At 38.9% G+C, this 22721-nt stretch overlaps 1 protein-coding gene across 2 annotated transcripts in view; it reads right to left on the reverse strand.

Moving 5' to 3' along the window:
* Nucleotides 1-22721, reverse strand: part of SHC3 (SHC adaptor protein 3) — a 62571-nt gene that overhangs the window by 6421 nt on the left and 33429 nt on the right. For both annotated transcript variants that reach the window (XM_069880255.1, XM_069880254.1), the window contains exons 6-13: nt 17900-17963; nt 15087-15206; nt 11938-11991; nt 7595-7646; nt 3571-3697; nt 2224-2377; nt 1175-1271; nt 80-271 (exon numbers count right to left, since the gene is read on the reverse strand). In XM_069880255.1, the coding sequence (XP_069736356.1) occupies nt 80-271; nt 1175-1271; nt 2224-2377; nt 3571-3697; nt 7595-7646; nt 11938-11991; nt 15087-15206; nt 17900-17963 (860 nt within the window). The remainder of the gene's footprint in view (nt 1-79; nt 272-1174; nt 1272-2223; nt 2378-3570; nt 3698-7594; nt 7647-11937; nt 11992-15086; nt 15207-17899; nt 17964-22721) is intronic.

Below are 22721 nucleotides of genomic sequence, written 5' to 3' on the forward strand. Positions count from 1 at the left end.
TAATTATTTTTATACATAACTAATGTATAAACATATTGGTTTACTTGTTAGAAAAGGAGTGAATAGGAAGGGAACTCACTCATGTCAAACAGATCCTTTCCTGGGCTGGTCTCTTTGGTATCTGCTTTTCCACTGAAGGTACTTTCAGCATCTGCTTGTAGTGCCAATAGAGACTCTATATTTATATGTTGGGTGTTTACATACATTGGCATCTCTGCTGTTGGAGTTACTTGTGATTTCCCTTCTGGCATACCACAAATATCCAGAGATCCTGGAAAATTAATGAGTTTTTTTCTTATTTTTTATATATCTAACAGAACAGTGTTGTTAACAATAACGGAATAACATTGCACCAAAGGTTTAAAATAGCCTGGAATGGGAGATGTAAACTCAATAACTGTAGGATCTAGTAGAAAAAAAAAATTGATAAATGGATTCAAAAATGGATTTCAGTGGGGGCTGGAAGAGTAGTATTTAGGAGGAAAGGAGAGTTCTATAAATAAAGACTGTTTCAAAACTGATGTTCAGCTGGAGAGTTATGAGAGGAAGAAATGGAGTAAAATCCTCAAATCTGGGCAGTTTAGCAACAGATAACATATTCTGTTATTTAAAAATAAAATGTCCCCAGAAACACAGTAAAGCTGACACATAAAGGTGGAAGGGCTGACATTTCACACACACTTTTTAATGCGTTTTTCTTAAAATTAATGGACACAACAAAAAGTACAATAAGCATTACTTGTTATTTGTGGAGCAGAGATCATGTGCAAACACATGCATTGCTCTACATTTTTTAAAAAATTCTGACTCTAGACTCTTCCTTTGGAAACTCCATCTTGCATACCCTGTATCAGATTTTAAGAAAATACCACGTATCCTGTCTTTAAATACCATGGGGTTTTAAGACATGGCAAGCCACCTACCTGATGGTTTGGGAAACTCCATTTATGAACTGCTATGCAAAAGAGAAGATTTTGTGAAGGTGTGCTTTTGGTAAGTTACTCAGTGGTAATTACCAAACGTTTTTCTCTGACATCAACACTAAAATTTGGAGAAAGGGAATCTATCAATGTATTTTATTTCACTGCCTTAAGAATTTGAGGCACCAGACCTTCACATGCCTTGCCCACCCAAAACCTGCTGCAGTATTACAGCTAAAACTAGAAAAACTCACCTTGCTTAACAGGCCCGTGATGCCAGCCTTCACTGAAATTGTCTCCTAAGTGACAACTCTGGTAATAGGTTTGCTCTCCTCCCACTCCTGCTGCAGACTAAAATGGACACATGTGCAAATAAATGTTCAATTACCTTTAAAATTCTCAGATTTATTAAGAGTGGCTCTGACAATTTCCTTGCTGTATTCTGTGTACTCCCACTCTTTATTTCCGATTCATCACCGTGTCAGAATATATATCTCTCACAAATGCATTTGTGTAGGAGTAAGATGGTGACCTTCATATAAACTTCCCTGCTTCCTGCTTTTATTAACCCCTTCAATCCCAAATGCATCACCTCCTCCAGTACATTGTCTTCACATAGTGCGCCTTGACAAACCATGCCTGGGAAAATCGTTCTGCCAAAACACACTTGAGACCAGAGGGTGCCCCTAACGCCCTCCAAAGCACAAGCTGAAAGACTCACATTGGTACTAGAGTACAGGCTTGGGTACTGGAGGGAGGATGTTGTCTACAGACAAGGGCCCTCTGGATTTAAACAGTGTTGTGCTAGATCTGAAAACTACTGTTAGGGGACTACATTGAGACTGCAGTCAAACTTCCAGCAGCAACGCTGGAAAAAATATCCAACCTAAGCTCATTTCAACATGAGGTGGAAAACGTGCCTAGGAACCTAGATGAATACTGACTGCTGCTGAGTTAATAACGTAATAAACTGTTAGTAATGACTGCACTAGATTGTTAAAACAGTTCTGCATCAAATCTTTCCCATTTAGTGTGCACTGTTTGATATTCTTCAAAAGAAATGTAGTTTCCACAAATGTAGTAACCCTCAGTGGATCTCTCTTCCTTGTAACCTTTTAAAACAGTTAGGAACTCACCTCCTTTTGTTTGTTTTGAACTTGCTTAAACTGTTGCCCCTAGATCTTCAATCCCCATTCAAAAGGAACCTGGCCATACATGAAGGGCTGTGAGCTATAACTGGCCCAAATGTATCCGTCTTAAAAAACACAGTTTTAGAAATAGGCAGAGATGCAATTGCACTGACCTGAGCTGTATCTGCAGCAGTTGGAAGTCTTGCTTTGAGTCTGGAATCAATGAAGCCACCAGAAGGAGGCATTTTATTTGGGATGTTATTGTAATAGGGATGTTCAGTTGCCTCATTATCTTCCTCCAACCACGGCTCATCAAAACTCTGCATCCTGCAAGAAAGTGTGTGCTTTACTTTGTCCCTTGCCTGCAAGGCACTTACAGATACTTTCAGCATGTTAAGACTGCTTGGCAGGAAATAGCTATTGTGTATTATTTTGACAATTCAGCTAACATTATAAGTCAGAAAGCAATGATGGATCACACAATAGACCCCTCTCTGTGAAGACAAACTTGATCTAAATCTCCTCAATGGATTAGATTCTTTCTGCTGTGTAAAGGAGGCTTTTAGTTACCTTTAAAGACCGCTACAAACTGCATTAAAAAACATTTTTATTTAATCTTACAATACCATTTCTAATATTACCTGATTGACTGATCAAGCCATAAAACCTTGTCTTTAATTATGGCTTTAATTATCACTACTATAATCCTTGAAGAATTTCACAAAAACAGGAGATTGGATCTGTGGTTTCAGTCTACATTTAACAGTCATTTCCACGAGTGTGAAGTGTAGAGTACAGAATACTTCCAGATTAGGATAGTAGCAGTTTATATTCATTATACACTCATTTTACTCTGATATAAGAGATGAAACAGGGTACCAGCTCACTGGGATTTATACTGCTACTAGCAAGCATGTAGCAACTCATGTTAAAAAAAACAGCTCACCAAAGAAAACAGAATGCTTGCTAAATAAGCAAGCATTCCTTGCTTGCTTATTAAAATATTTAAAAGCCTTTTAAAAATATTCAAGTAGATAGATTTTGTATCCTCCAGAGAACAATGCAGTCATAACCTCGGTGCAATGCATCACATTTACAAAATCTTCACCCTGGCTAATATCAGAAATAGAGAAACATCACTAGCCATTTTGGAAGCCCAGCAAGCCTAGCTTAATTCATCTAAATTGACAGAGCTGCTATAACACTAACAACAATGAGGAAATGCCACAAATGCCAACATCCATTCTTGGCAATTCAACTCTGCCTACTAACCACAATAGAAAAGGCATGATCGTTTAAGTAAGTTCACTGTGAAATCCATATTTAGCCCATTCTTTTAATATGACTGTGCTCCTTTCATATCCATTAGGAAAATCCTGTTTTGCCAATTCATCAGAAATCTCTTTTCAAAGTATGTAAATCCTGCCTGTCTCCAGCACATGTTTGTCCACAGCACATTTTATTAAGTAAATGTAAAGCTAAAGAAGATCCTTTAGCAATCTTCTGTGAATCATACTCACCTATCATGGAAAGCAGATATCTTAGAGGGGCATCGCAAGTATTGCTTAAATCGAAGCTCAAATGCTTGCCCAATGGTGCTGATGACATCCTGGGCCAGGCCATCACAGCATTCCAGTATATGACAAGCTAAATGAAAAACATTTGACACGTGCACAAGTAAATTGTTGTTTATATTATCGTGGGATGCACTGACTTATGACAAAATATGTACATGTCAGGCATAGTTGCCCTATTCATAGTGCACACATTTCAATAAAATCCAATTCTGGCACAGTGATTTTCAAGCAATGAGGTCTTCTTAAAGGCTAAATAAAATTGCTTTGGTGTGTATCTGCCATAGGCAAGAGCACAAATCCGTTCCACAATTTTAACAAGTCCGTAAAGACAGGCAATCTCATAAAATTTCACTTGTTATTACCTGAGTGCGAGAGATTATATTAGAATTCTGAGCTTGAACTCAAAATCATAAAAAATATTAGTAGATGGTAACAACAAAAAAAAGCTTTCTTCTCTTTCCTCAGTTTTATCCCCACTTCAGTTTTATGCCTTATCACTCCAGGTTTGCAAGTCGTTCATTTCCTTTGAGTTTCCAGAATATCCCAAGCTACAGGCTGAGGGAGGAGCAGTAACTAGGATATTTCCTATATCCCAGGTCCTGATCTGATTCCAGTAATACAGAAGGCTGATGCCTTTTCCTGCATGTCTGTAAGGAGACACTCCCAGCAAACTGTGGGATCACCGCGGAGCACCCAGCCAGAACTCTGCTTAACTCCAGCATTTCTCTGTGTGCCACCTCTCTGAACCTACTGACAGGAGCACTAAAGAGAGAGGCTGGCAACATAAGCTGTTTCTAAGGGTGACTGAGAAAACTTTATCAACTGCCTAAGCAGCCAAATTCATCCCAGTTTTAAATCAGAGAGTGGCTTAGAGGTAGCACCTTATCTGATAACACAATTAGGCAAACTTACGAAGTTTCACCTAACACTGCAGGAATGTAAATGGGTATTAAGAGCTGGAAGCTAGAGACCTGAATGAATAAAACTTTGGTTATATTCAAAAAAGCCCAGGAAAGTTCATTTTCCATATTCACTGCTGAGTAAACACATGTCTATAGGCTAGAGCCTGGACTGGATCTGAGATGCTCATTCTTTTTTGAGCCAGTAGGACCTTGTTCAAAGTTACTGATTTCTATTGCCTCTGACTGCTTTAATAACTGGATACAAATTCTTCAGCTGATGAATTGTATTTTAATACATGCTCAGTGTCCAGCTCAGTAGGATCAAGTGCTTTGGATGCCAGTGTCCTACAAGTAAGGGTTGGTCATGGTACTTGTGTGACATAATTTTAGTTGAAACAACACAGGGAGACCAAGGAGTTGTAGCAAGGACTTCTCAGAGGCTGATCTGCTTGACAGACTTCTGAAAAGGCCAGAATAAAGTGCCAAGAAACCTGCAGTTATGCAGGTATGGAATGACCAGGGCACTAAACTGTCTCAACTTCAGCAGCAGCACCACCTCATGCAGAATGAGATGGCATCAGTCATAGCGCTGCCCTGCTAAACATATCCAGTAATGCTCTCCTCTCACTTTATAGTACCTGCTGTGCCAGTCAGCATGCTGAGGCAATGCCTGCTTCAGGGGAAATGTCCTTAGTTCCATGGTGAAAGTGGATTTGGCAGCCAAAACAAAAGCTCCAGATGTTCAAAGACAAAGGTAGACATCCCTGGCTAGCAGCAGGGTATTTGCTGTTTACCTTCTCTGCACTGCCACTGGTGGCAGTGAGCAATGATCCTCTAGATAAGGTGCGCTTTTTAGTTACTTATCTCCATGAATGTGGATGGAAAGAGTTAGGCCAAACAAAGCTTTAATTTTTACACTCTATAACTAGAGTAGCGATTTAAAGAGGCTACGTTGCTCACTGCTAAACCTGTCTGGAGCTGAAATGAAGCATGAGTCATTAAGCAGTTTCGGTAGGGGACATAATGGGTAACCTGTTTCCTTGGATACGTGAATGGACTTTCAGCAGGTAGGAGATGTGCTTGTAAATAATCCTTGTAAAAGGATGAGAAGGTCTGGCTCATACAGAGATGATTTCTTGTGAATGTTACAGAGGAAGACAGACAGCTTTTACCTTGCTAGATTCAGAATACAAAGCATGAAGAGACCTTTTCCATACTTAGGAAGAAGTGAGTCTAAACACGCAAGTGAAAGCTATACTACTGCATTAGTACTGCTGTCAGTAACAGAAGCAGTAACATTTTCACTTGGTACAGAAGCAAACTTACTTACAGAGTAATTTGTAGATACCGCAAAAGACTGACAGAATAGCCAGAGATGGTGGAAGAGGACAGCAGGGACATCTTGGTAAGCTAGATGTTTTTTAAAAATTGTATTTTAATGCTGGTCACATACAAAGAGATCTGCAAACCATTGATGTATACACACAGATGGGGAAACCTCCCATGGAAAGCTGTAGTGCAGAAGGCTTAAAGACCATAGCATGAAAGAATTTCAGGTGAGATAACAGTGTTTCACTGTAGCAAAAAGGGCTTATGAGAAACTGGCTCCTGACAAGGGTAAAAGTAAGCAAGTTGCAGCCTCTGTTATAGGTTGTTGACATTAATACGATATTAGTGCTAACAAGAACAGGCATCATCTACCTTTTTTAAAATGTAGAAAAATGGCAAGAGGAGGAACAGAAATTTTCTGAAGAATGAAAGACATGCATTGCAATTGAGACTTAGAGAGTTTGCTCTATTCAACTGTTCCTAAAGAAGACTGACAAATTGCTTGAACTCAGTACACCACAGGAGGACAATACCAGATGCTTACACAACTCCTCAATCTAGCATAGAATAGCCCAACAGGAACAGTGACAGGAAGCATAGGCTAAACACATTCAACTCACACATAAGGAAAATAGTCCATGAAAAAGTTTTGATTTAAAATCCACTCACAGAGGAACAGAAAATCAAGCACAGGACTCCTCCAAACACTACAGTGCAAACAACTGGTCTGTGATGCATGTCCACGACATTGCCACTGACATCTCTCAGTACAACTGATGAGTTTCTGCAGAAGAGTACTGCAAAAGGAGGTGGGTTGAAGAACAGCTCTGCACTATATAGCCTACAGTCTGACATGAGAACCTCTCTAATGAGAGGCACATGATGTTGGAACATAGCAAGCATGGCAAAGAACAGATGATTTCCAAACCTCCACTCCCCTTAGGTTTTCCAGATGTTTCATTAATATTCAGCATATTAGTATGTTCAGTACACATTATTTATGAGTTAATGCTCTCATCTGCACATTTCTGCACAAAAATAGAACAGATTGTTGAAGTATCTAAGACGACTAAAGGTGACATAACACAGAAGCTATTGAATTAGTTGTGTCCATCACAAGGTGGCAGCTCAGGGTGTACAGGGTTGGCATTTTGGAGTTAAAGTCTCTGAACTGGTTCTCAAAGTAGGTTCCCTGTTCCAGACTAATTGCATATAGAAAAATACAATAAAATAAATAAGTAAAACTTCACTGAGAAAGATTACAGCCTCCAGCAAGCTCTCTCAAATGCTCACTATTTGGTAAAGAATCTGATTCTGTCAGGAAAAATTAGCTGTATACAGAGAAGATCTAACAGATTCAGCCACCGCATCAGCAGACTTATCAGAGGACTGACTAATTCTTGCACAGTGATTTGGTTTAGGTAAGAGCTAGTTGTTGCCTAGAAGCTCATGCAGCCAAAAAAGACAAGTGTTTGATTTAAGAGATGAAGTGAATCCAATCAGTACCTGGAGACGAACTACAGGCAAGACCTGTTCCAAGCCTGAGAACCAACTTGCGCATGGCGGTTCCTTATCAGTACATAATCTTTCCATGACTCTATCAAAGGCAATCTTTTTGTTGAGCTGCAGTTATTCTTTTCAAGGGAGCAGGAGGACAGAAAAATCCAGTGAATTATACCCTTGATAATTAATGTTTCTCAAATGAAAAAGGTGGCAAATAGATATTTCTAACTTACCTCTCCGATTAACAGGATCCTTAGCTACATATGCAACATAGTCAGTTGTATCCTGTCAAAAAATTAAGACACAGATAATAAGTGCAAAAAAATCTTTGCACTGATCATAGCAAAAGAACACAGTCCAGAGTGTGCATATTCCTGTGTGATATGTCTTGCTTTACATTTCTATACTACTTAAACTCCATGGAAGTGTTTATGGGGTTTGGTACTGATCCCACCACTTTGCTTTCTGCAGCATGTGATCTATACCAACAGAACTTAAACATGTCTTCCAAAGTCTCTGAAAATCAATTAAACAAATTTAGTAATATTTGAATCAGTCCTTATTTAGAAGGGAGAAGAATTACAAGTCCTCATCTTCGAACTACCCAGAGATTTTGGTTCAGAACATGAGTAATCAACTGCTTCTGTTGCAGAAAGAGTGGGAGTAACAGCCCTGCTGCACAGAAATACTAAGCAGTGGCTTTAATTCATGTGTGACAAGCAGGTGTGTTTACTTTACTGACTACAATGCCATATGGTACAGAGGTGCTCAGCCACTGCTTGGCTGTGACAAGCAGTCTCCCAGAATGCTATTTGCTGGCCCACAGGCTGCCCCAGCCACTCCTGTTGCCACATGCCAAGTCCATTTTCTGGAAAGAACAAGTTGACAATTTCTTTGGGGATTTTTTACCTGCTCTCTTGCCACCCTCACTCTCCCATGAACAAGTGGCACTGACTTTTATTCTTGTGCAGATGAAACAGAAAGGCCAGTGCTTTTGGGAAATGTGAGACCTGCTGGCACATCTGGGTAATGTCATATATTTGTGATGTGATTGGGAAGTCCTGGTTAGATCCAATACTTCCTGATATGCCTAGATATTCAGGTATGGCTAAACCTAATTGAGGTATATGTAGGAAACACTACAGCTGGTTGCATGAGTCTACCCAAAGCCTTTTCAAGGGGGCTCATCCAAGACCACTGACAATCATCTCAAGATCGAATGCCACAACAAACATCAGTCTTCAGTTAAAAGATAGACTTCTTTACCTTAACTTTCTCCAAAGACGTCTTACACCACTACCACCCACCCAAAACAAATCACTGTGATCATGTATTTACAATTTCCTTCCTAAAGAGAGGGCAAGGGAAATGATAAAACACATTCATGGTTCTGGTAACAGATGTGTAGCCATATGACAGCAATGCACTTTTGGAAGGCACTAAGACACAGCAGTACTGAGGTTGGTCTGTAAAAAAGGCAGAGCACAGAAGAATGGCCCTAGCATTTTGTTCAGTAATTTCTTAAGCATCCAGTGATGTAGTGTCTGGGCGATGTCTTGAGTAGAAGTAATGGTGCATATCAACAAGTAAGCAGACAAGAAAACTGGCTATATCTACAGCAGCAGATATAACAGAGCCAAGGCAAAGGCCTGAGAGTTGTCCCACAGCTGTCCACACTGCTTAATTGTTGCTGCTCTCCCTTGTCTGGCTCTGCTTTTTCCCACTCTGTGCTCTGAAATTCTCTGAGGGACCAGCACATGCTGGGCATCAATCCCAAAAGACCACTGGGAGGGAACAGAGTGAATGCGTGGTTGCAAATTGCACTGTGCTGTTTAGTTTGGGGGCCAGAAAACAGATCACAGATCATTTTATTTACTACTATAGACATAGATAATGGATACATTTATGCCTGAGTAAATCACAGATCTATCTCATAGATAGGGTGAGTGTGAGAGACTGGAACCACCTACACCTTGTTTCATCTAAAGGTCTCGTATTCAAGATGACTATGACAAACAATTAAGGACCCTAGGTAGGTACATTTCACAGTGGCTGAATTAGAAGACTCCCATCAAAATACTATACGGAGCTAGTCTGATGCAGTGAAGTGGTCCCTGACATTCAAGGACTGAAGACAAGTATGAATCAGCTATAATTTTCACCTCAAAGAAAATGTATTGCAGTGTTAAAATTTGAAGGCAGGGCTGAAACAGAAAAATGACTGCCTTTAGGCCTCTGAGAGACCTCTGAGAGACCTGCCTTATTACCTCTTATAAGGCCTGGCTCTCTGAAATTTCAGCAGGTATCTCAAACAACAAAATTTTAAAAATTAAAAAAATCAGAAAAATTAAAAAATTTCAAATAATTTAAAAAAAAAAATTGAAATTTCAACAGGTGTCTCTTGCCTAGCAGCCCAAAACCAGCCACTTGCGTTGACTATGGATGAAATACATTTAGGGTAACATGAGGAGGGGCTGAAGAGAGCTAAAGCAAATCCAGAATACAGTCTTGGATGTGAACTAAAAATTATTTTGAAATGGTGAGTAAAAAGGATCTGGTGGAGAGATTTATAAGTCCCTTGTACTGACACAGCTAGAAACTGTTTGACTCATTTCAAAGGGGAGTATTGCAAAAATATATATGGTATTCAAGCTGTTCTCCAAAACTCTGGGGCACTTCTCCCATGGATATATTTCAAATGACAAAGGTAATTAATGCTTAAGGAATGGCAGGAAAGTTGCAAAGCTGATTTCTGGCACAAATGTGGGGAAGATACCCAGAGAAAAAAAAGTGGATGGGGTGAGAAGTCAAGGCAGCCTCACTTCTAAATAAACCAGACTTCAAAATTCAAAATAAGGGAAGTATTTCCTGGAGAAACACAGGCACAGATCTAGATTCCTACTTCAGCATAGCCTTTCTCCATCCATTTTAAATCTCATGTGAGGAGAGATGAGATTATGGTCTGGAGCCCAACTGTGTTCGGGGGATATAATTTGGTGGTGGAAATCCTCTATGAATTTGAAATCATTAAGGGCTGATGAAAGTTATGTCTGGTGACCCTCAGATGAGTTAACAAAGTTGTGGTTTAAATCATGTTGTTACATCTTGTTTTCTGTGTGCATGCCTACTTTATGGACAAGCTTTAGATTGAAGGTTATGCCAGACACTAGCCCACTGAGAAAAGCTTGAAGAGCATCACTAGATATCAGCACCTACCCCCTCCCCCACCAAGAAAGAGATCACCATGCAATGGTCTTATTGGGAACTCTATTTTACAATTTCAATGTTTCTTGTGGGCTCCCTTACACCATTCAATTTTATTTGTCTGGTAGCTCACTAACTCAGTAGCATAAGTTTTGTTTCTTTAAAACATTCGGAAGAGCTTGTTTACTCCAAATCCAATATCTGCTTCTCTCCTCTTTCCTGGTAAACCACTTTATCAGTGGGCAGTATGCAACGGTGTTTCCAGGACTTAGCATTTGGGATGGCAGATGGGGAGTGAAGAATCTTCTTACGGAGGCAGGGAACTGTGCTGATTACTCCTCTGCCCACTTCAGGAATTGTTCATTTACAGCATCCATTGCAATCTGTTTTATTTCAAAGTCACCGTCGATCCATTTTTTGCTCCCTGTATTATCATGATATATTGTCCTTTTCCCTTCCAGATTAACTGAGCTCAGCAGAGCTGTAATGAGACTGAAGTTTGCCCTTATGTTTTCTGAGAATATTAAAATGAACAGAACAAGTGCAAGGATCTTCAGCTTAATAGAATTTAACTGAGCAAATTAACTCACAAAGCAAGGTAGAAACTGCCTTACCTGTAGCATATAACATAAGGTGCAGGAAGAGACAGACTTATTCAATTAATCTAGGTTTAAATGCTTTCAAACCTCTAAGGTAAGAGGTGAGCAATATCTCTGTTTTATAACTCTCCATTGCTTCCTAGGTGCATTTAATATGCCTTTGGATGAACTGCTTATAAAAATATGGGAAAGCACAACAAGGAGGAATCTGCCCTTTGATCTAACTGAATGTGTAGGTGTATTTGAAAGCTTTGCAAAACTAGAAAGAAAGATCTTGGCTTTTCCTGAAAGCCTGTCTTCAAGCTGCATACTGTAGTGAATATACTTGAAGGCAGTATTCAGCACAGTCTTTTCACTGTACACTTAAAGATGGGAAGAAAAAGAATAATTGCATATATTGCTATAAATATAACTGCAACATAGTCTATTACTGTAAAAAGCACAAAATAAATAGTCAGTACAAAAATCCACACAATACTCAAATGGCTGTTCTACATCACTCTGAAAAACAGAGCCCTGCTTATCAGTTATATGAATGCTCACAGTCCTTTGATACTTTTTGTTTCAGTCATTCAAAGAGGAGGATTTATTACTGCTTGTCAGTTGTATCCCTCAAAAAGAGGTTGATGGCAACAAGCAAGAAGAATATATGAAACAAGAAGCAGGAGCTTTTGTGGTTATATTTTTCCTTTCAGTAAGCTATACAATAAGTTTTGCCACACAGTCCTCATAAAGCAATATCTATGTGTGGGAAAGTTTAAAGAAATGCTTACCGGATCACCTCCAGATGCAAAGGAAATAGATTGCATGTGGTGATTTGCTATGATCTGTATGGATCAGAAAGGATAAGCGTGAGTTAGTAGGTTTTCTTACAGTCTACCCTTTTGATTTCTTTTTTGGTTTTACGGGGTTAAAATTCAAAGCCAGATCAAAGTGACCTCTGCATTTCATCTACAAGCAATGCAAAGAGTAGTATGATAATATAAACTTAAGGATAAATGTATCTGTTCTGGTATTCTTTAAAATCCAGCAGAGCACAGGAAAACTGCTGTATGTGCTCAGAACTCCAGTTAATCATGTAGATCTGTCATACAGTATCTTTGGAGAAATTTTAACCTGCTAAAGTTTGCTTTCTTTATTATAGATATTGATGAATGGAGCAAAGGTTCCTACTCATCAAAGTACTTTTCTGCTCATGCCGCTCTGGTGAAATCAGTGAAAACGTGCCAATCTGCACATCAGCTTAGGATTCTAACACTGCTTCCACTACCTCTTGTGTCACTTTATGTTTCAAACATCAACATGCTTGCAATAAGCAAACAGAATTTTGAATCTAGCTGCAATGTTGCATTGTGGACAAAGCTTTAGGCTTACTCCAGGGCATTTGAAATTCAATTTGCCTATGTACAATTTGAACTAATATGATATTTCACTGGGACAAGACAAATTGTCATGTATCTCTAATAAAAGGAGAACTGTTCTGCTTCATTGCTATTCTATTTAACTTATGAAATCTTTTAATAATCAAATCATGTAACAACCAAGAAAGAAAAGGTCATTTGAAAGAAAATTTCACTTGATCATTTAAGTCACAGAAACCGTGCCAAGGAACCCATCTGGTATAGGACATGCCCCTTATTTAGTGCCTCAAAGCATGTGGTAATAGTCATCTGGATCTTTATTCCTCATTTTGGAAAGAGTACCACATACATTATAAAAACATTTTCCAAAAAAAAAAGCAAAAAAGATACTCGCTGGCTGTTTTCCCATCCTGCATCTTAAAGACCTGAACTAGCATCTTCCTTGAAGAGAAACAAGCCTGGCATGGGCTTCTGTAGATCTTGCTGCTTCACCAAGTCAAACAGCGCTTACAACTACTTGCAATGCTTCTTTCATGTAAAGAGAGCTGTATTTCCAGTAATGCTGCTTGTCCCACAGCAGTCTCCGAATACGTGATATATTTTTGCATTCAGTGGTGACCTTCCATTCCCTTACTCACCAGTGAGGATTCCCTTCTCTTTTTCCCACAAAGAAAATGAGCTAATGAAGATTTACTACATATTTAATATTATCACCATCCTGAATTGTACAAATAGCCTGAACTTCTAGTTTGGCATCATAAAAATAAAAAATCATTTCATATTGCCTCAAAACTTATTTTTCCAAATTTTAAGAACTCTGAAAAGTGCTTGAGACCATTAGTTCAAGTCATACACTAGGCTTTTTTAATTCTACAGCTTAACAGTTTAGTTCAGTTTGTGGCAGGGCTATTCCCTGTCCCCTGGTACCAAAATATTGTAACAAGGCACAGCAAATTACCAGTGCCTTGCATTGCTAAAAACTAAACGATTCACTAATGTTGCCTCATAGTTTAGAAACGTTTCAATATACCCAAATCTACATTTTAAACAAATAAACAGAACAAAATAAGACCAACTACCGTTCATCCCTGGTTAACACATTTGCAAAACTTCTGTACAGGGATGCATGTGATTGCTTTCCTGCTAACCTAGGGTCAAAACCACTGTCTTGCCCTTTCTTTCCTTCCAGTCCTCTGGGAGAAAGAGGCTATTACAGAAGTTCATAGCCATGTTCCCAAGTGAAACCTCAAAGCGCAAAGCTGCTGGGCCACGCTTGTTTTCAAATAAAATGCTTGGCACAAACAAGAAATAAGGGAGAGCACAGCCAGATTGGGGATCTCTGACAAACCAAATGTTTCCCAGGCCTGTAGCACCCAGACCAAGTCTATCTCAGAAAGAATGACGTGAGAGAACAATAAACAGTTTTGTCAGCTCAGAGAAATGGTAAAAAATACGGGGGATGACGCTTCCCTGAAATAAATCATGCTAGCTCATCATTTTTACCCTGGCATCAGCTGAAAACAAGATGACTTTCAGGTTTTAGCACTTTTTTTGTAGATGTAATTTTTTAGTAGATGTAACATCAAGCTCCTATGCTTCTTACTGGGGGCAACTGTCCTTACAAAAAGCATTGCTGTGTACATTCCATAGTAAGGCTCCAAACTAGTGCAACCAGCCATAATTCTGCTCCTGAAGTCCCAGAGCTCACTAAGGAAGATAATGTTTTCTAAATAAGGATAAAAACTAAAATAAATCAATGAAAACATAATAATAAACAACAAGTTTTTAAGAGGCAATGTATTTATTCTTTAATCCTGAGGTTCCTAAGGACAACAGGGATTTTTTTTTTTCACTCTCTTGCTGTATCTGGGCAGAAAGTTGTGTGTCCTAATGCAGTATGTAGCTGACAGCAAATAGCGCAGCAGTGGCTACGCATGTCTGTCTGCTTTCTCTTTATATATACCCTGAGCAAGGATTTTTCTCATCTCATACATCATTCACAATCCACTGCAGTGATTCCCAAAAGTCTGTCTGTACCTTCAGCACAATGAGGAAGAAGAAATGGGCTGCTTGGAAAAGACTGCCTTGTCTCTCTAAAAGGCTGGCATTTCACTGCATTTCAAAATCCCCGAGGCTGTATTTTTAGCAGCTGAGGAATAGATTGCCCTTTAAAGCTCTAAATGGGAAGAAGACAACAAAACTGGGGGTGTACATTCAGCCTTTTAGTCACTGAGACCAAATACAACCCTTTTAGAACTCTGAAGGTTTGTAATAGTATCAAAAAAGGACTCCCATGACCAGAAAATGCCATTTCATGTCACAGGTCTTTTAAGACCAAAGGCAAGCTACCTGAAACAAGACAGGAAGAAAATAATTCATCAAAGCTGTATTGAATACTGGAATAAACAATTACTCCTATTATGCTTTATATTCTGTCTTTATTCATTTTATAAACAACGTTGCAGAATAATAACTTTGACTCACTGTTAGTAGACAGCAAATACTTTTGCACTATGCTGTTAATCAAAAGTGTCACAAATTAATGTAGCAGTTACATTCACCTCTTTTGTATCTGGAGTCATTAGGTTTAAGCTGGTGGTGGAGATATTCAGCGTTATGCTCATTCCTGCAAACTGAAGATTGCTCTTTCCCAGGATACCAGAAAGAACTTTGTTTGGTGGCTGTGGGGGCAAGAAGGGAGCAGAAAAAGCACATTTTTATTCTGTGTTTACTTCATTGTATGCAGGGTTAGCTGTAGTCTTAAAGGTTTCAAAAAAAGTTGCTGACTTTTCAAAAACAATTTCATTGCAACAGCTGTTTCCCTCTGGACATAATTTCTTATTTCTACTACTACTTCTACTAATATTGTAATAATAATAGTAATAGCAATAATAATAATAATTATAACAGCTATGCACATATTCATCCACTGTTGACCCAACAAAACAGGGGCTTTGTGAGACAGCAAAGACTCATCTTTGTCAAGGGACTCAGTGAGCAGACTAAGATAAATGCCTTAAGTCAGTGCCTTAAAATGGCATATTCTTCTTCTGTAAAAACAGCTTCTATTCCTGAAAAGAAATCTGTTGTTTGCACTGCATCTACCAAATGCTTTACTGCTCTACTCTCTTTCTACAAGGAAAGAGTGGGACTCCAGTGAAACTGATAGGATGCTCACAAAAAAGGGATACACAATGTCATTATGCTCATAGACTTCTTAGAAGCAGGTAAAAGCCTAGCCATAGGCTAAAACCTCTGGTGTGCTGGGGTACAACAGGCAGCTAAAGCTTTCTCCTAACTCAGAGAAAATACAAAGTATGGGAATATAATAAAGTATGGGAATATAATAAATATAGTAATTATTATATAATAATATAATAACACTGATAACTTTTGTTGGCTTTTCACTAGATCTTAAGATGTTTTGCGGTAACACAAGTTATGCTGCCAAAGCAAAGTGTACAAGCTTCTCACCTTTGACAGCTACAGGGAACAAAACAGCTTTATGACAGCAGTCTCAGCCAGGTAACCACAGCCTATACAAAATCAGGCTGCCCAGCAGTAACAGACCAAGTCCTTCCACTTGCTGTACATGCGCTAATGAATATTTATGCTGCTCATCAGGATATAAAAGCAAAGCTGTGACTGGAGGCAGTATTCTTCTGCCACTATATTAGCATTTGTCCTCAGCTGCCTACAAGCTTAGAAAGTTTTTCTGCCTAACAGGATGGACACAACACTGCTTCTTTCCTCTTCAAAGCTTACATTTATCCAGTTTTAGTTTCTTTTCCTTCTGTTTAATTGATTAAATATGCACTACCTACAAATTGCTCATGCGTAACATTTGTGCTGTGCTATTTTAACTTTGTCATCTTACAGAGCTAGTACTTCCTTAACTTCTCTTTAAAACAAGCTCTTTGAATAGTCTTGTTTCTCTTTTCCTTAAAGCTTCATAATTCATACACCATGCCTAAGGATCACCTGCTCGTGGTGTGGATCAAATGTAAAAACTTGGCCTTAAGAAGTACATGTCACCTTAACCAAATTCATGAGACACTAGTGGCAAAAACATGATAAAAGTACAGACCAGCAGAAGATCTCTGTCTTTAACGTTTATCCAACATCCTGTTGCTGGGCAAATTTTCTTCTCAGCCAGCAGACTTATTTTAAAAATAATCTTTTCAGAAACTGACAAGCAACACTTCCTCTAAAACCAGTAGCATGGCAAGGGTTTCACTAGCCACTTGGGGCTCTGTTTGACCTACTTTTCCAATGACAGTTTGCATCATTTTGTTTTCCAATGAAAAAGATACTTTCCTCTTTGTTTCCAGGTCAAAAATTAAAGCTAGAGAACTTAGAAATGCCAATATGATAAATTTGGTGGCAGGGGTTGAGAACCACAACCTTAATTTTTGAGACAATTTCCAATTACACTGTGACATATATTGACATATATGCCTTATTTCACTAGGGGATGATTTTCCATTGCAAACAATTGGCATTTGATCGCATCCCTTTCTGCTGGGATTCTCCATAGATAGGAAAGCTGATAGACCTCTGCCTTAAACTGCCTATTCTCCTGTGCCAAACAACACACAAGGGCTATAATAATCGCTTTCTATGCTCCTTCCTTTAGAGTTAGCATTAAATCCGAGTTTGCTAGCAGGCTCCTGGAACAGCAGGCAGTGCAAAACTGTTGAGAGCCGTCAATGCCAGAGCCAAGCCAAGGATTCCTCCATTCCTTGCCCACAGATCGTGATTCCAAATAAGAATAAAAGCATGGTAACAACCGTGTCAGGTCAATGCCCACTGGATCTGCAATCAGTGCTGGCCACACAATCAGAGCATTGGCCACAGGTGTTTATCAAAAAAGCATAGAGAACAGGATCACTGGTCTGTTCTCTTTATTTACAGAAATCAGTGATTTCCAAACTCATTAATTGTCACCAGTAGAGCTATGCTCCAAGAAAAGATCTAATCACTTTCAAAACTGTATATTTTCAGCCTCTGCAATAGCTTCCAGCACCTATTTCTCCAATTTACTCATGCATTTTAAGAAAAGGCATCACATTGTTTTATGTGTTCCACTTGCAATCTACAGAAGAGAGAAAAGGATGGGGTTTCTAGGTTAGGAACATAAAGGCAAGCCACAATCTTTTTCCTAGATGCACCCATACTTCTAGATGCCTATAAGAGCAGATCCTGAGCAAAGGGCAAGAGGCAACACACAGCAGGTGAAAACAGACAATACTTTAAATGATTAATGGTCTGCAATTCCCAAAACTGCTTTAAAGTCACCTGCCTGCTGTGTCTTATCTCCTCTGTGTTGAACAAAGAAAATACAGTCAACTGCACTACAAGAAAAGAAAAATACCTTTCGTTTCTTGAAGGCTCCTTTGGCACCAGGCATGGCTTCACAAACACGACTGATTGCTTCCCTGAGGAGACAGAAAATAGTTTATGGTGAATGAATGCGTGGGTTTTGTCATTATACTTGAAATGTGCTGGGAGCTAATAGCTTCAGACTGTATTTCTGTTCAAAAGTGAGGATAGTTAGTGGGTCAGTTAGCTCTCCTCTCCAGGCTAAAACAGGTGCCATTGAAATTTAGACTATTTTAGTGTGGAGCAGAAGGCAGTAAGTCAATGTGAGTGTAAGTAAGCTATATTAAGAACTATACAGGATAAGCGTTTTCTCACACTTTTAGAAAGACCTTTACTCACCATAAATTATAGTACCTGTCTTACTAGCTCCTTCCAAGTCACACTTTTGTACCTTATTATGCCATAGGGAATCTGATCATAAGACATGTCTTTAATCAACATTGCTTTACACTGGTTTTTAAAATAATCTGGCTAATATAAGGAGTAGTAACTATCATTTTTCTCATTACTATACTATGCACTTCTCCAGTCAAAGCAAAACCTTAGCTTCAGAGAATATCAGAACTCTAAAATACTCCTAGTAATATGCATGATGTATGTAACACATATAAGGTACAAAATCTTAATTTGTATTTCTCCAATATGATTTGAGTAACGTATTTGTGACCCTATTTTTACACTGTAAGCAAAATTAATGCCATTGACATCTTGCTTCAGTTTTCTAATGTGGCTTCATTCTTCCCGTCATACTCAAGCTGAACGAAAGAAATGCATGTTGAAAATTAATTTTACTTCATACTCTGCCATAGGAGAGTTACTGCATACTACAAAAACTCTTGAAATTGTACTGTTACAAACAAATCCTATAGATCCTTCCAATATTTAACAACTCATTTTCTGAACAGTCAATCTGATCAGTATTCAGAATTTGCTCCCATGCACACATGGCCTTGTTGTGACCATTAGCTGCAAGAAGTTGTAGCAGACTTCTTCCGTTAATACTGTAAGACAGAACAGTTGCACAGAGACAAGTAAAAGTGACTCCAATCTTTAACTCTTTTAAAGATTAATTAAGATTGACAGTATGTGATCCTGAAACCCAAAACCATGCAAATGACATGCATTTTATGAAAAAAACAACAAAACAAACAAAAACCCACGGAGTGGGAAACAATGAACTACAAGCTAAGGAACAGTCAAAATAAGCAAAACCTTGAAACATCACCTTGATAAAACATAAGTTATTTTAATTTTATGCCACGTGCAGGATTATATTTCAACTATGCATTAGGTGAATGCACAAGATCAACAAGTGAGTCAAGAGAGAAGTGTCATATACATATTGGCATTCAACATAGAAGTCTCAGCAAATGTCACATATTTATCCAGTTGCAGTCAGTAATCACTATATAGTTATGCCTTCAGGACTTTTAGCTAGAGTGAAATCCAAACTTCAAATCACCTGAAGGAAACTTATGAATGTATTATTTTTGAGGGTTGGTGGTTGTGGGGGTGGAACAGGACTTAAAGCAGGTTTGAAGTGCTGTCATCCTGAATTAGCATGAGATTTATAGCAAGAGACAGTCATACAAGTTTTCAGGCATACAACCCTTTTTTCAGGTCTAGAGGAGTGCTTGTTTGCTCCACCATTTGTCTTTTCCTTATTTTTTCCCCAACTACTTTCATACATACCCCTAATAAAATTGCTTCTCCCTACAACCCCTACCTGCAGAAGCCCTCACACCATAACAGCTACAACTGCTCTCCATTTCACAGCTCAGCACTTGTATTTTGTTCCTACATTTACCATAGTGGTTTTTTGCTCCAAACAAGTGTTTGAGTTAGAGTAGTTACTAACTTTTCTTACAGAGCAAGTAAAAATCAGTTGGTTCAAAAGAGCAGCCCTGATGCATCTTATAAATACAGTACAGCAAGTATCACACACACGATCATCATGATACTGAGACATAGGTTACTCCTACAAAAGTAATCAGAAAAAGTAAATTCTAGGCAAAGCAAAGGAGAAAAACAAAAAGGCAAAAAAGCAATCCAGGAAAAGCAAATTATGTCATAAAGAGCCATCCCCTCTGCCTTGCTGCTGTGTTAAATCCTGTCTTTTTCTGTCTTTTTCTTGCACCAAACCAAATCCTCTGCGGGCAACCATGTGGGAATTGCAAGCCTGTGGTAGTCCCCAGCCCACTGCTGTCTTTCAGACCCATTCCTCTTTCTTCCCCAGGTGCGTCCGAGCTTCCCAAGCATTTTGGCTGCAAGTTGCTGACACAGAGGCATCACCAGTATTTCATACAGTTTGTCTCCTCCAGTGATCTGATTAGCGCATTGAGATCACTCATAGGTATTGCCACACACAAAAAGGATTTGTATTTCAAAGATATGAACTTTTCTTAGAGGAATACATTTGGCTGTAACTTCTTTTCTCTTTCTGTTTGCATCCACCATCTTCTGTCTCTAAGCAGCAACATGGAGCAGGTAGGAAGAAAAGGGATTGATCAGGCCACCATACCTGACAAAAAACATCTACAAGCTTGTTACTTTTCTGGTGCAGGGCTGGAATTTGTAGTGGCTTTGCTACTACTTCTTCTGCCTGCCGGCTCCTCATAATCAGATATGAAGCATGTTACTCAATAGACCCATCTGACTCAAGGACCTTGTTTATAAAATCTGTCACTTGAGTACAGGAGAGAAAATGCACCAGCTGAAGAGTCTGAAGCCCCAGGGCTGAGGGCTGGCAAGGCAGCCTTGGTTACTGCTCATACACCCTTCCTCTATGGAGCAGGGAAAGCACTAAGCAGCCGAAAAGCTAGAACACACATCTCACTCAGTAACAAAGCACTATAGAGTTTCCAACTACCTGTCTTACTTTAGTAGAATATCTTCTTTTTACAAAACTTGATGTTCCCAAAGTCTGCAGGAAGGCTGGAAGTGGGGGCAAGACCTGAGAAAGGTGACAGCTTGTCAAGATATACGTCAAATGGGGCAGGATATCTGAACTTGAATTTGACAATTCTTTTAACTTCCATTGTTAAAACGCTGTGAATAGTAAACATACTCAACCAACTGCAAGATTTAAGTTAACAATGCTTTTGGTGAAAAAGCTGGGAGCTACAGAAAAGGTATTCACAGAGCATTTCTATCAAGGCAAGGTCAGAACAGCCTGGCAGGGACTCTTCCTGTACCTGAACAAAAAGCATGGTGCTTTTCCCACCTGGGATCTAAGGAGTCTTAAAGAAGTATCTGATGAGAACAGGAAGAAAAAGGGTGGCTGAGTATTTGCCACTGCGCTGATATGCACACTCTCCAAGTGAAGGTTCCTGGATCTCGCTGTTCAGAACAATCTAGATAATTTTTGGAGGAAGGGAATAGGGGGAGGGGTGTCCTTTTGGTGTGAAAAAGGCATCCTAAACAATTCTTTCCAGCTTCTGCTGCCAGGCAGCAGAGGGCAGACCTAAAGGGGTTTTTCCAGGAAATCAAATTAGCAAATGTCTCTTCAGTACAAAGACCTGAGCCACAAATCAAGCCCAGAAATAGACACTGCTGCTAGGTTGAGAGTGCCATAACCTGATTTGTGCATGACTTTGTCTAAGGAATGCAAAAGCAGAGGTTCTGGACATATCTGTATAGCTAAATAGTTGCACGGTGTTCAGAAAAGTTGGATGTAACTACATTTGCTTCCTTTCTGGTAAGAAAGTTATTCAACACAGACACACATTACACCCTTCTAAGCCACGTGCTGTTTCATTAGCTAGGCTCAGATAAATACCACTGTAGAGTTATCTTGATCTCTTGTAAAATTAGCTACTGCATTGTCTGCAGTAGGGACCACATGCTGAGTTCCAAATCTGTCCAAGAGTATTTTCTGCTTTGCAGATGGTCATACTGTGGAGTCATTTTCTTGGCACAAAACATGTTGTGTATTTTGAATATAATTTCAGCATGCAAATGTATCCAGTGAAAAACTACCAAGATGCATTTTCCAAGACTGACCTATTCTGCTTGAAAGTGCCTTGACATCTCTCTGAGACAGAAAAAAAAAGACATTGTACATTCCCATTTTGTTCCATTGAAAAGGCTAATGCCTTGATTTTTTTTCATAGTTTTAATCATATTTTACTCTGACTGTTAAAGCAGCCCACTCAGGAAGCTCAAATCTGTTCCTCTATGAAACACCATCACATGAAATACCCTCCCTTCTTGCGGTTTCAATTATTTTTTTTGGCTGTGATGATAGGTTTTGTTGTTGCTGGTTTTAATTAATATGATTTAATGGATTAGAAACAGAATCCTGGTACTCATATTTCAGGAAAATGATAGGCACATACAGATTGCACAGATTTTCTCAACATGTTTGGATAAAGTATAGCCATTTCAAATACCGAGATGAAAAATTGTGACGAGTTTTTAGTCTGAAATGCTTTGTATGGCAAGACTTTAAAACTACCAATATTCTCTTGTTAATATCTTCCAGTATCCTATAGTTCCCAAATTTATCTTTGCCACCTCCAAAGCATAGGGCTTCACAGGTTAAAAAAAAAAAAGAAAGACATAAAAGATGGACTTTTTCAATGAAAGCATGACTTGTCTAGAAGAACTATACAGAAGGCTCCTAGTTATTTCTTAACGCTAGTATATTCCTGTGAATTTACTTTTAATCATTTATAGAACATTACCAAGTGTTGTACCAGTATTTGCTCATCTATGCCCAATATAAAACAACTTGCTTCTGAAAAAGAAAAAAAAGGAGACCAAAACGACATCTTTAGAAATCCATTTAATAAGTGAAATATTATTTGTTCATT

This window comes from Phaenicophaeus curvirostris, chromosome Z, assembly GCF_032191515.1.
Source record: "Phaenicophaeus curvirostris isolate KB17595 chromosome Z, BPBGC_Pcur_1.0, whole genome shotgun sequence".
Classification (NCBI taxonomy): domain Eukaryota; kingdom Metazoa; phylum Chordata; class Aves; order Cuculiformes; family Cuculidae; genus Phaenicophaeus; species Phaenicophaeus curvirostris.